The sequence below is a fragment of the Biomphalaria glabrata genome, chromosome 14 (assembly GCF_947242115.1).
Source record: "Biomphalaria glabrata chromosome 14, xgBioGlab47.1, whole genome shotgun sequence".
NCBI classification, from domain to species: Eukaryota; Metazoa; Mollusca; class Gastropoda; family Planorbidae; genus Biomphalaria; species Biomphalaria glabrata.
Window position 1 is genome coordinate 1,489,387 of NC_074724.1, and position 13,608 is coordinate 1,502,994.

The 13,608-nt window shown below is 36.5% G+C and overlaps 2 protein-coding genes across 4 annotated transcripts; both read left to right on the forward strand.

The window, feature by feature from the left end:
• Window positions 1–345: 345 nt before the first annotated feature.
• On the forward strand, window positions 346–13,399 carry LOC129922821 (uncharacterized). 3 transcript variants are annotated; one of them, XM_056010371.1, is made up of 8 exons: window positions 346–466; window positions 9,957–10,019; window positions 10,836–10,881; window positions 11,166–11,231; window positions 11,348–11,413; window positions 11,561–11,638; window positions 11,992–12,057; window positions 12,205–13,399. In XM_056010371.1, the coding sequence occupies exons 2-8, from the start codon at window positions 9,957–9,959 to the stop codon at window positions 13,143–13,145; spliced, it is 1,326 nt and encodes a 441-aa protein (XP_055866346.1). In that variant the 5' UTR covers window positions 346–466; the 3' UTR covers window positions 13,146–13,399. The 3 variants fall into 3 exon arrangements, with proteins under 3 accessions (XP_055866346.1, XP_055866344.1, XP_055866347.1); XM_056010369.1 differs by lacking the exon at window positions 346–466 and adding an exon at window positions 9,145–9,270; XM_056010372.1 differs by lacking the exons at window positions 346–466; window positions 11,348–11,413; window positions 11,561–11,638 and adding an exon at window positions 9,146–9,270.
• On the forward strand, window positions 4,274–8,717 carry LOC129922818 (uncharacterized). Its single transcript, XM_056010363.1, has one exon. The coding sequence runs from the start codon at window positions 4,584–4,586 to the stop codon at window positions 8,241–8,243; it is 3,660 nt and encodes a 1,219-aa protein (XP_055866338.1). The 5' UTR covers window positions 4,274–4,583; the 3' UTR covers window positions 8,244–8,717.
• Window positions 13,400–13,608: the final 209 nt, after the last annotated feature.

The following is a 13,608-nucleotide window of genomic DNA, read 5'->3' on the forward strand; positions in this document are numbered from 1 at the left end:
ATTCAACTCTGAAGAAATATCCAAAACATGTAAAACATTTTACAACACATTTATATAGCACGGGATCTCATTTTAAGTTAGTTGTACGTACTATACTTGACATAGTTATTGTGACATTGTTACGTGGAAGGGGGCAGATATAATGTTACAATGGAAACACAAACTCAAACTCGGTTCTTGAAGTGGCTTCAATATTTTCAGCAAGAACATTAGAAACTATATCAGAAGCTACAGACTATTCACAATAATAAGCTTATTTTAATACTGTTGTGTTGTTAATCTGACGAACCTGATGATATCAGATGAAAGGGAGATTTGTGAATTTTAATAATATTATTCACATGTATTAAATAACTGATATCTTTGAAGATAAAACTTCATTTCAACCTGGCCTAATTGATTGTACTAATGTATAAATATAATTAACGGTTGCGTCTCTTTGGACATTGACGAGCAATGTTATAATGTAAGTATTTGATATCTTTTACATAGTATCTATTGTAGTTTTCAATTGCATTCAACATAAATGCATATTAAAAAAGTAAAGTTTCCCCTTCAGATCTTGAGATCTATAGGGCAGATGACGTTAAGGTCATCTGTTTTTTTTTGGCCAACGGTTAACTAGCAGGGTGTTATGTGGCCAGCACAACGACCAACCGCCTTTACTTTCCCCAACTAAAGTCGGTTAACCATTAGAGCTCGGTGGACTCAGGGCCGCCCTTAAAATATATATAAATATAAAAATATAATATAAAAATCGCAGTCTTCACAAGGATTTAAACCATGGACCTCAGGTTCGGAAGCCAAACGCTATATATGTATACTTAAATAGATTTTTTTCTCTTTTAAAACAAAAGTAAACATTTTATTTTAAACAGAAAAAAAATCTTTAACTTTGTAAAAAAATGTTTCATTTTTTTTTTGTACGGCAATTTGTTTTAAAAATGCCCAACTTACAAACAACTAACTTAAATGTCTCCATTTTTTTATTTATTTTTTTTAAAGTTGTTGTTTTTTTATCATTGAAAATAAATATTTTGAACAATTTTTTTATGCAAAATGCGTGTATAGTTTATTTTTACAATACATTTTTCGCTTTCGGAAATAAATAAAATAGCAGTTGTATCTGAACTTTAAAAGGTATAAAATACCATAGATTGTGCTTTCAATATATTATTTACCATTTGAGATCACACAAATCTAATAGGAGGATATTCTCTTTTTGAGGGCGTTTGTGTCACTTGTGTCAGCTTTAAAAAAAAGTTCAATATAGATTGTTGGAAAGTAGAACGTTATCAAGAAGGTCGTTGTAAATTTAAAAAAAAAAAGGTTAGAAAGTAAATATTTTTTAAATTAGTTTGTCAGAAATTGAATCGTGATATAATAGTCATTCGGAAAGACAGTATCGATGTTTGGTGGGGTGGGTAGGGTGGAGATGGTATAGATGGGTTAAAATATCAATAACAAGTTTTAATCATATAGATTATGTTAACAAGCTCTGGTGTCTACAAAAAAAAAAGGTTTGAGATATAAATAATTACTTTTTTTATTATTAACATAGGTAAACAATTTGTATACAAATTGTTTGATTTCTGAACTAAAATACGTTTAACCTCCCCAAAGAGGTCGGTCTTGTGAGGAGGGGGGGGGGCGATCGCCCCTACCGTCCCCAAACCATTGGATCCGCCAGCAAATTTGACATGCAAACATACGCAAGACATACACGTCAAGCATAGATACAAACTTCCAATATACAAACACACATTAAACAAACATACACATGTCAGAAAAAACATAAATACTTCAGACACACTGACACATAACAGAAAAAAAAAGCATATAGCAGACAAACGACAAACCCACACTTGCTAAACATTAACACACACACACACACATAATCGTGCATAAGCAGGCGCGCCCACGTCAGAGACGGTATCTGATATGTTATCATAGTCAGACATAGCTTGATTTGGAATGTTCTGATAGATTACAACAAAGTTAGATATATACTTGCTGAGTCCTTTGTTCTTTCTGAGTTGTTATGACATGATTAGGATTTAGTTATTTTGTTTCGGGAATAAGGGAAAATCTTTTACTTAGCGACAGAATGACGTGATAGATAGTTGAAAACAAGAACGCTCTAGAATTTGACAGAGACAAGACACTTTTCTTATCACAGCAAGAATAAGAAGTAGTTTACGGACCTAGTTGACATCGGACGATTCCCTTCTTGATCATTAAACATATTTCTTGACCACCATCAGTGTCCACTACATCTATTGTTGCGGACTTTCGCCGGTGTTATTGAATTATATTTAAGTTTACCTCCTATTTGTTTCATTGTCATTTCATTGTCGGAATAGCCATAACAATATATATATATATATTGTTACGTATTTCTGAATTTTTTTGTTTAAATCTACTAGTAGGCAACACAAATAAAAACACTGCAAAGAACTTGACGACTTAACTTTCAGTTTCATTATAACTTTAATGACTATTAACTCTAACAATTCGTCACTGTAACATGTAGCGTAGAAGACTGTACAATATTTGTCAGTTTACAGTTAGCTATACTTCGTTGCAATTCATCTCTTCACTTCGTTGCAATTCATCTCTCCTCAACTTGCATCGAGCCGTATTCCACAGAACAGACCGCCGACACACTTCCCAGTGTCGCTTCAGGTCTCCCAAAGCTGAACCAAGTCGAACTCAAGTCTACCGAATCAGAGCCGAACACGTCTTACATCGACTGTATCGACTGCAACGGTTCAAGTCCACTGTAGTTCGCTGTATAGACTTTAACGACAGTAGTCCACTCCAGTTAACTCTACCCTAGTTAACTTGCATCAATTCGTACACATTTCTCTTCCACTAGAGCCGCACACGTCTTACATCGTCTGTATCGACTGTAACGGCTCACTCACGACTGACTTATTAAGAGCCCCAAATCGCTCCTCCAAAGTTGCACAAACACTGCTAGTATCCTCTGGAACAACACTGAGGAAACGTCACATCCTGTCTTTATTTAAACATGTAGATTCCAGAGAACACTCGCTGCAGTGTCATCTATCTGTCACTGTTCATTAGTAACTGCCCACTTCTTAGATCTGTTTTTCCCCTGGAACAACACGTGAGGACACGTCACATCCTGCCTTTGTTTATTCGCATAGATTCCAGAGGACAATGGCTTCTGTGTCATCTCGCTGGGGTCACACGTTTACCTCTACTTGTCACTGTTCATTTGTAAAAATACATATATATATAACCCTATTCGCGATGCAAAATGGTTTAGGGTGCTATATTGAAAGGCAAGGGACAGTACTGGCATGAGCTTTGCAAGTGAATAGCGCCCGTGTTATGGTCATCTGATCATAAGCCTGCGTAGACCAGAGACACAGTGTGTAGGAAAGCGGCAGTTTAAGACCGAGCGCGTTGAGACCGGGACTGTTAGTCAGCAATGAAATCGGTCCTGGTGCAGTCCTCCAGTGAAACGTACGAGTCCAGGAAGAGACAGTAGAGTTTATGAGTTTAGTACAGTAATATTCGGTCTAACGTTGTAGCTGTTGATTGTATTGCCAATTGTGTCGTATTGGTTGTTTTATTTGATCCTTAAGTACCAGAATATTTGGAGCCTTGTTGTCAAGTTCTTTATGTGTTGATGTGTTGTGTTGTATTTAGCAGTGTTTACAGAAGGTCTGAGTAGAAGAGAATCGTAACAATATATATATATATATTCAAGATTATTAGTCTAGGTGTTTGGTTATGTAACATGAGACTTAATTTTTTTTTCGGATGAGCTGCTTTTACATATCAATTTTTCCAACTTGGGTGTCACACGAGTGTCAGCCGTTGCAGACAGCATCTCACCTCCCTGATTGACGCCACTGTCTTGGGATCAAATTGCTGTATTAATCATATCTTAAAATTTTAGTGGTCTTCGAAAGGGGAATGAATGCTATTAGTATTTTGTGGTCTGTGTTTCCGTCCGTCCGTCTTTCCCGTTTAAATATCAGAAACTACATGAGAAATGAAAATAGAACATCATGACTTTTTTGATCTTTCAAAGTTCTAATGTAAAGGCTACTTTTTTTCTTTTCCAAAAAGTGAACCATTTTATAAATTATCTATGTAAGCAGATTTCTTTTAACTCAAGAAAAACATTAAGAAACTGGAACAGACGCAAAAAAAAAAAAGAGTAGTAAGTTTCATAACAAACGAATGTTTAAATTTGAATAGAGTAACACTATTGTAAAATCACTAAATTTAGAAAGCCTTTAGGATAGAATTTTAAAAAGTGAATGTGGTGAAATAGTTGCTATTTGTTTATGTTTGTGTAACGTCGTGAGAATGTGTTCACAACATTGATTTAGTGTGCTACAGTCCAAGTCTCTTTCGTCAGTTCATGTGTCGTTCTAGTTTAATAAAGCCTTGTTTTAGGTTACTCTTCAGTGTTCCTTTATTTCTTATTACGATTTATTAAAATAGAAATTTTTAATTCCATGGATCTATGTGCCTCACGTATCTTTTTTGGATTTTCGTTCAACACTATTCTCAGTCTGTAAGTAAAAGTAGTAATACAAATGGAACGTCTATATATGCCAAAAGAGCTAGACATAGAGCCTAGCTCGCCATCGGCTGCCGAGAAGTGGCTGCACTGGCTGAGAACATTTGAGAATTTCATCTCCTCAGTCTCTCATTGCGAGATTGACAAAAAGAAATTACTAGAAAACTACGTTTCTTCGAGCGTATTTCAGTACATAAGTGAGTGTACAACGTTCGAAGAATCAATCAAAGTTCTACAAAGTGTCTACGTGAAGCCTAAAAGCGAAATTTTTGCACGGCACATGATAACTCTTTGTCGACAAGAGAACGGACAAACCGTTGACTCCTTCCTACTTAAGCTTAAAAGTATGGCCAAAGACTGTGACTTCAAAGCTGTCACCGCTGAAGAACACAGAGATATCTTTGTAAGAGACGCCTTCATTACTGGACTGGCTTCAAACAGCATAAGGCTGCGACTCTTAGAGAAATCTACTCTAACTCTACAGTGCGCCTATGAAGAGGCAAGACAACTCGAATATGCCCATAACCATGCCATGGCGTATAACATCCACTCTGAAACTCCCTGTGGAGCTAGCGCCGACGAGGAGAGCCTTTCTCCAATGACAAAAGTAGAACACGAGGTGAGTGCGGCGACTAGTAAAAGATGTTTCTTTTGTGGAAACAGCCCACATCAACGCTTTAGATGTCCGGCCCGTGACGCTACATGCAACTTGTGCGGTAAGAGGGGCCATTTCCAGAAAGTCTGTAAATCGACCAGACAGACACTCAAATCTACAACCTCAGCCATAGTGAAAGCAGATGATGACACGTCTCGGACTACAACCGTTGGATCTTCCTGGGCATCGACACCAGCGTCCGGTCTTACTAAATCTACTATTTCAATACTCGTCAATGGAGTACCATTGAAGGCTCTCGTAGATACGGGGAGCAGTGAAAGCTATATATCTTCTTCAATTGCTAAAAGGTACAAATGGAAATTAGAAACGTCCAGAAACAGAATCTACATGGCCTCTACACATCTTTCTCGCACTACTCACGGCCATATTTTCGCTAAAATAAAGTACAAAGATGAACAATATGAAAGTGTTAAGCTCTCACTACTAGATGGACTAGTATCTGATGTAATCTTAGGGCTAGATTTCATCAGCCAGCACGAAAAACTGATGATCCCATTTGAAGGAAAACGAAGCACTCTCCAGGTCTGTACGCTGAAAGCTGCACGAGTTGAAGCCCCTCGCCTCTTCGCTAATCTGGCTCCTAACTGCCATCCCATAGCCACTAAATCTAGAAAATATTCTATGCCTGACTCCAAATTCATTCAAACTGAAATCAAGAGACTTCTATCTGACAAAATTATTGAGCCTTCCACGTCCCCGTGGCGAGCCCAGATAATTGTAACAACGAATGAAAGGCACAAAAAGAGAATGGTTATCGACTATAGCCAAACCATCAATCGATTCACTTACCTCGACGCGTATCCCGTGCCAAAAGTGGATGAACTGGTTCAGGAAATATCTAAATACTCAATGTACAGTACATTTGACCTCAAAAGCGCTTACCACCAGATACCTATCAGGGATGATGAAAAGCAGTACACGGCGTTCGAGGCTGGCGGAAAGCTTTATCAGTTTTGCCGCATTCCTTTTGGAGTGACAAACGGAGTCGCCGCATTTCAAAGGACGATCAACACAATAATTGAGGAGGCAGGGCTACAGGACACGTTCGCTTACGTGGATAACGTAACCATCTGCGGACTTGACTCCATTAGCCACGACCAGAATCTACAGAGATTTCTCAATGCAGCTAAAAAGTACGGTATCACCTTCAACAATGATAAAAGTGCTATTGCGACTAATAAAGTATGCCTCCTAGGCTACGAAATCTCACAAGGGCAATTAAGACCAGACCCCGAAAGATTTCAAGCATTGAGAAACCTACCTCCACCACAAGACATGAAATCACAAAAGCGGGTGATTGGACTACTGTCCTATTATTCTCAATGGATCCCAAATTTCTCCAACAAGATCCATTTATTGGTGAACAACAAAGCCTTTCCTCCCCCTGAACAAATACAACAAGCTTTTAAACAGCTAAAACACGAACTTGAAAACGCTGCTGTGTCGACGATAGACTACAATCGACCACTAACAGTCGAAACAGATGCCTCTGACATTGCGATTGCCGCCACTCTTAATCAAGACGGCCGTCCTGTCGCCTTCTTTTCAAGAACACTCACTAATAGTGAACGCAGACACTCAGCAGTGGAAAAAGAAGCATACGCTATCGTAGAAGCCCTGAGAAAATGGCAACATTACCTTATCAGTAGACCCTTCACATTGGTTACAGATCAACGCTCAGTGTCTTTTATGTTTGACCAGCAGAACAAGGGCAAGATCAAAAACGAAAAGATTCAAAGATGGCGACTGGAGCTTAGTTGTTTCCAATATGACGTCGTATATCGACCCGGGAAACAAAACGCTGCGGCGGATACCTTTTCAAGGAACCACTTTGCGTCAGCAATGACTGGAGAAGACCTCAAACTGTTACACAACAACCTCTGTCACCCAGGGGTCACGAGACTCCTCCATTTCGTTCGGACCAAGAACTTACCTTTTTCCTGCGAGGACGTCCGCAAAGTGGTAAACCAATGTAAAACTTGCGCTGAACTGAAGCCTAGATTCTTCAAACAGTTTTCAGGCACCCTCATCAAAGCTACCCAACCATTTCAGAGAGTAAGCATTGATTTTAAGGGGCCACTCCCATCTGCTACTCACAATAAATACTTATTAACAATGGTGGATGAGTACTCACGCTTCCCATTTGCCTACCCATGTCCCGATATGTCCTCATCCACTGTCATAAAGTGTTTAAATCAGCTGTTTTCCTTTGTTGGGATGCCAGAGTACGTCCATTCTGACAGAGGTACGTCCTTTATGTCGAGGGAGGTGCAATCCTTTCTGCACGAGAGGGGAATAGCTACAAGTAGAACAACCGCCTTTAATCCCTCAGGCAACGGACAAATTGAACGACTAAACAAAACTCTATGGAACGCTGTTACTTTAGCACTGAAAGACCTCGATCTCCCGATCTCGAGATGGGAGCTTGTCTTGAACCAGGCCCTATACTCGATTAGATCATTACTATCTACGGCAACAAACGAAACTCCACATGAGAGAGTTTTCCGGTTCAACCGAAAATCCTCCTTCGGGATATCTATCCCCACTTGGCTATCTAGCCCAGGTAGAGTGTTGCTGAGAAGAGAGAACCGATCTTCAAAGTATGATCCTCTCACGGAGGAAGTCGAATTGCTGATGTGCAACCCCCAATATGCTGTCGTACGGTTGCCTAGCGGTCAAGAGGAGACGGTCTCTCTAAGACGCTTGGCTCCCACCCCCTCCCCATCCACAACAACAAGTGAACCTTCGTTCTTCCCTCAGGGTGAGGATAATGAATATCCTCCAGAAACTCAAAACACGGAAGTACCAGTCAACACCCCTACGGTGATACAAGAAAGGAAAGAACCCCTGGTAGGCTCTGAGGACCTCCGAGCGCTTCCTCTTGAAAATACCCCACTTGACGCTCAGGAACTCACTAGTGACTCCCAAACTGTAGAACAGGATAGTCAACCCCGTTACAACTTGAGAGAGAGAAGAACCAGACCGAACTATAGAGTCTAGAGTTGTTCCTTTATTGCACTACATATGTTCTACATAAAATGGCATTGTTTATCTCTTGCTACTGATATTAGAGTTTACTCTTCACTTACTTACGTACATGTCTACTTACTACACTATTTGTAATATTTAAAACAGAAACTAGTAATTGTTTATAAGTCATACAACAAATACTGGTTTTTAGGTTTCTTTGCATCACCATTCACTATTGTTTACAAGAGAAATTTCGACACTATTTATTGATCTATTGTATTACAGGCACTGGCATTCTCTTTTATTTATGCTATTGGCCTACTATATTACTATACTTGCTATTTTAATTCTAGGCGGGGTGAATGTGGTGAAATAGTTGCTATTTGTTTATGTTTGTGTAACGTCGTGAGAATGTGTTCACAACATTGATTTAGTGTGCTACAGTCCAAGTCTCTTTCGTCAGTTCATGTGTCGTTCTAGTTTAATAAAGCCTTGTTTTAGGTTACTCTTCAGTGTTCCTTTATTTCTTATTACAGTGAAGTAGCAGTTATACATAAAACACTGAACCATAATCTTAAAATACAAAAACAAAATCTAATAAAATACTAAAAAACAAAACTCAAAGGTAAAGGCACATTCCTCGTTCCATATGCTAAGACTATTTTGTACAAATGCTCCATCTTCCCTAATGCTATAAGAGCGTGGAATGGATGCCTGAGCTAGCCAGGAAAACCATTGACTTGGCAAATTTAGGTCATTATTTAATATGTATAAATATATGCATTACGCCTAGGATATAGTCATATTTTTTTGAGTAACGTCTGTTTTATATAAAATAAGATGCGACCTTAAAACGAGATAGCCGAATGTCAATCATGAAGGCCGTCTGTTTCTAATTTTTAATAAATATTATTGTAAAATTTACAATAACTTTTAAATAAATTCATAAACCAATGGATTCAAAATACCAGTCTTTATTGAGATTCGAACACAGGACCCAAGGTTCGGAAGCCAAGCACTTAACCACTCAGCCGCCAAGTCCTCTGACATAGACACGGTAGATAACTTTTGATTCACAAGCTGGGCATGTGTGTGGTTATAATTGCACGTATATGTTTGTATCTGTATGTGAGTTTATAATTCAATGTATAGCGCCAATTATGTGGTAAAATGAAAACTAAACTTATCAGATAGTGATATTTTAATATAGTGTCTACACATATTTTTTGTGACTGAAGGAATTTCTAGCTAAATATAAATTATCAATAGACACCAAAGTTTGGTAGATTTTTTCGTCGTTTGCAAATTTACTTAATTAATTCTACTTCCTTAACGTAAAGTTAGTCGAATTCCGCCGACACATGTCCAGAAATAAACATAAAAAATACTCTCCTGTGAGAGACAACTGGATCCCAAACATTGACAGCAAGTGCGGACAACTCTTTAGGACATATCAAGGCTTGTCAAAAGAAAAGAAAAGGGCTGGGCAAAGCTCAGATAAAAACTGTAACAACAAACGTTCACAGCTAATGTTCGGAAATGTATGGAAAAAAAAAGTGAAACATGAGTTACAACAAGGTCTACAAAGTACTCATAGTTTTGTACGTCATTTCTTGAACTGGAAGATAAAAATGTCTCTTTGGGTAGCAAAGTGTTAAAAAAAAGTTTCAGTTATCTGCCCTTGTATGTTTGGTGAAAAAAATTTTTGAACCGATTCTTATTTATTTTTTTATTTCGTCAAAGATGTCCTGCAAGAGAAAAACTCCATTTGATAGAAAAGTGTGTAAAATATTCAAACCAGAAAAAGTAAGTCTATAGTTGTTTAAATTAACTACAAAATTTTCTTTTATTTAGGCACAACTCTAACATTGCCCATATCTCAACAAAAAATCTTAATCAGTGGTCTTTAACCTTTTTTTAGCGTACCGCCCCACTTTTGTATCTTTTCTTTAAAAAAATCCACCAGCGCCCTCCTTTAAAAAAAAATGGCGAATTTGAACAAAATGACATCTATTTATTAATTGTTATGCTTTCACTATCACTTATCCTACACGGGAGACGACTGCTTGTCAAAGGCGATCTTGCTTGGCGAGTTTTGAGTAGGACGGATTTATTTAGGCGATATTTTGTCATCATTGGCATAAAATAAAGTAGCTGACAGTATTCACTGGTAGCAGATGGCCTCTGAGATGGAGGTTGGAGAAACTTGGCCTACATTGTGATTATGTGCCAAAAAATCACAACTCAAACATAAATGATGATTATGCCAAATAATAAATACCATTATAGAAGGCCTAAATTAAGTGAAATTATACATAGATCTAGTTATCAGGCAAGTACACCTCACATGCAAACAGTCCAGTCCGGTCTCGCGATGCCTGCAACCCAATGCAAAGTAGAATAGCAAAGTAGTGTCCATGCAACTACAAATCAGGCTTGACTTCAGTATCAAGTGTCCTTAATACAATTAAAAAAAACAACAAAATATTTCTTTTTTACTCTACAAGCAAAAGAGATATAAAAATTAGATTTTTCTGATAATATTTCATTGATGTAAATTTCTTTATATATAAAGAAACAAATGAAAGCAACTTTATATACATGTTTTGTTCTAATTTTCAGAACTGTACATTCATTTCTTTTGCAAAAGAACTCATTGATCAAACTGGTATAAAATCAGAGTGAAACAATACCTAATTTTAAAACTAGTCTTATGGCTTTATTTTATTATCAAATTTTTTTACTAAAATTTTGCACAATAATAAGTAGCATGTCAAATTCAAGTTGTTGCAAAGTTAGGTCTATGTTCAGCTTCTAGAACTTTATTTTAAATATTTAGTTTCTTCTCTATAGAAAAATGCAGTATTTTGACAAATATTTTGTGTTCTTTTAGAAAATAATTATATCTGTAAAAAAATAGACTGACTGACATATGTATTTAAACTATTTCAGTTTTTCCATATTATCCCCCTGACCTAGCAGACTTTATCAGTCTTGGGGATGAGAATCAAGATACAGGTAAACTTTTGGTTTGTAAATGTTTAGATAGAGAAAGGTTTTTGTATAAGTCTATTTTCTAATAATAATAAAAGAAAAGAAAATATAAAATAGTTATTTGACTTTCATCCTTTCAGATTCTCATCATTTCACCAATGACCAGTCCAAGGTCCAGTCAGATGATGTTGAAGATCCACTAATTGGTAACTTCTGAGTTTCATTTTTAGTGTATAAACTGTAGAGATCAACACATGAGTTAGACTTGATCTATTTATAGATATCTCTTGAAAGACTCAATACTGTACATTGTGTTGTAAACATTGGATCAAGTTTATTTCCTTGTCCTCCAGATGATCATAAAACTCAGGAGTCAGAAGGTGGAAAAGCTGATCTACACAAATATCTTGTGGGCTGTGAGAAGAATCCAGGTCATAGCCAGTTTATACCTGTTGATACATTCAGCAAGAAACAATTCCTAAGTTTAAACTAGTGTTATGGTTTTATTTGATTATCAAATTTTTCACTAGAATTTAGAACAATGACAATTAGCATGTCAAATTCAAGTTGTTGCAAAGTTAGGTCTATGCTTAGCTTCTAGAACTTTACTTTAAATAATTAGTTTCTTTTCTATGAAAAAAATGCAGTATTTTGAAAAAACAAATTGTTGTTTAAAAAAAAATTATATCTGTAAAAAAATTAGACTGATTGACACATGCATTTAAACTATTTCAGTTTGTCCAAAAGAAAATATAAAATAGTTATTTGACTTTCATCCTTTCAGATCCTCATCATTTCACCAATGACCAGTCCAAAGTCCAGTCAGATGAGGTTAAAGGTCAACTAATTGGTAATTTTTGAGTTTCATTTTTAGTGTATAAACTGTAGAGATCAATACATGAGTTAGACTTGATCTATTTATAGATATCTCTTGATAGACTCAATACTGTACATTGTGTTGTAAACATTGGATCAAGTTTATTTCCTTGTTCTCCAGGTGATCATGAATTTCAAAAGTCAGAAGGTGGAGAAGCTGATCTACACAAACATCGACGTGACTGTAAGAAGAATCCAGGTCACAGCCAGTTTATACCTGTTGATACATTCGCCTTGAAAGATTTACCTGACGATCTTCAAGACGATGATTTGTATGAACTCATCAAAGTTACAGCTGACCTCACTGTTCAAATTAATGTTAGAAAGATAAGTCCACACAGACCTGAGCATTGGCCTAAGACATCTCAACCATATCCATATTTTAAAATGTCAGAAAAAAAAAATAATTTATATACAGGAAGTGGAAGAGTGTGGATTATAAACAAGTATCAAGATGGAGACGTACACTTTGGACGTACTGGCTACCCAAAGTGTTGGTGTAGAAAATGTGAAAAATCAAACTCATCCAGCAAAGTGTGGTGGGAGTTTGGAGTGAACACAGCCACACATGTGGTTTTTGATAACATTGAGGCCGAATACACAACCTTGAGATTGTTTTATGATAGAGATGGAAGTCCAGAGGTCATTGTTGATAAGCTCTGTGTTACTGATACCATAATTGAGGATGACAGGTGTGAGTTGAGATGTGTGACATGTGATGATAATTTAGGAAATAAACTGATGAAAACATGCATAGATTTTGAAAAAATCAATATGAAAGTCTATCACAAATACTCTTACTCTAGATCTAAAAAAAAGTTGACTTTTATAGTGTCACATCCTCATGGATGTTCTAAACAAATCAGTGTTGGTCAATGGAAGGACAAAATAGAGGTGGATATTAATAAATCTCAGTTTACTTATACAACTTGTACATGTCCAGGAAGTAGTGGAGCACATGTCTACTGTCTAGGGTATAACTGGACTTTTACTAATCTTATCCACACTGGATGTTTTTTGAAGTCTGGGTTAAATTGCAGTGGAGTTAGTCATGTCTATTAAGTTGTTTCCATTGTGAGTTGTCCAGCTCCACCATGAAGATGTTTTGAGAACCTTTGACATTCTAAACATCAAAATCAAATGTCTCTTTAGTCTTGAGATAAATACATTTATACTTTGTAATAGATATTGATTTATTTATTTACTACAAACATTTTGTTTTGGACTTAGAAAAAATACAAATCTTCCTATTGCCTTAGATCAACTTTTTTTCTTGTTATGTAAATAAATTGTGTATGCTGTCTTTAAACTTACAATATTTTGTTTCCCTTGTTATTGATGCTGTTGTTTGTAATTAACATTTACAATAATTGAAACCTGTTTATTTACAAACAAAATATACCAGGTGTAGATCTAGAACTTGCTATCGACGATCAGGTTTGTGGAAAAAATTACTAGACGTAGTTCGTATTTTGTTTGTTTGTTTTTTTCATTTAAAAGGTAATTTAAAAGTTTGCAAACATTT

Bases quoted from the DNA above. Each gene is read 5' to 3' on its own strand.
- LOC129922818 (XM_056010363.1), top strand. From the start codon at position 4,584: ATGGAACGTCTATATATGCCAAAAGAGCTAGACATAGAGCCTAGCTCG.
- LOC129922821 (XM_056010371.1), top strand. From the start codon at position 9,957: ATGTCCTGCAAGAGAAAAACTCCATTTGATAGAAAAGTGTGTAAAATA. The intron at 10,020-10,835 runs GTAAGTCTATAG...TCTAATTTTCAG, and splicing joins AAATATTCAAACCAGAAAAA to AACTGTACATTCATTTCTTT. The intron at 11,232-11,347 runs GTAAACTTTTGG...TCATCCTTTCAG, and splicing joins GGATGAGAATCAAGATACAG to ATTCTCATCATTTCACCAAT.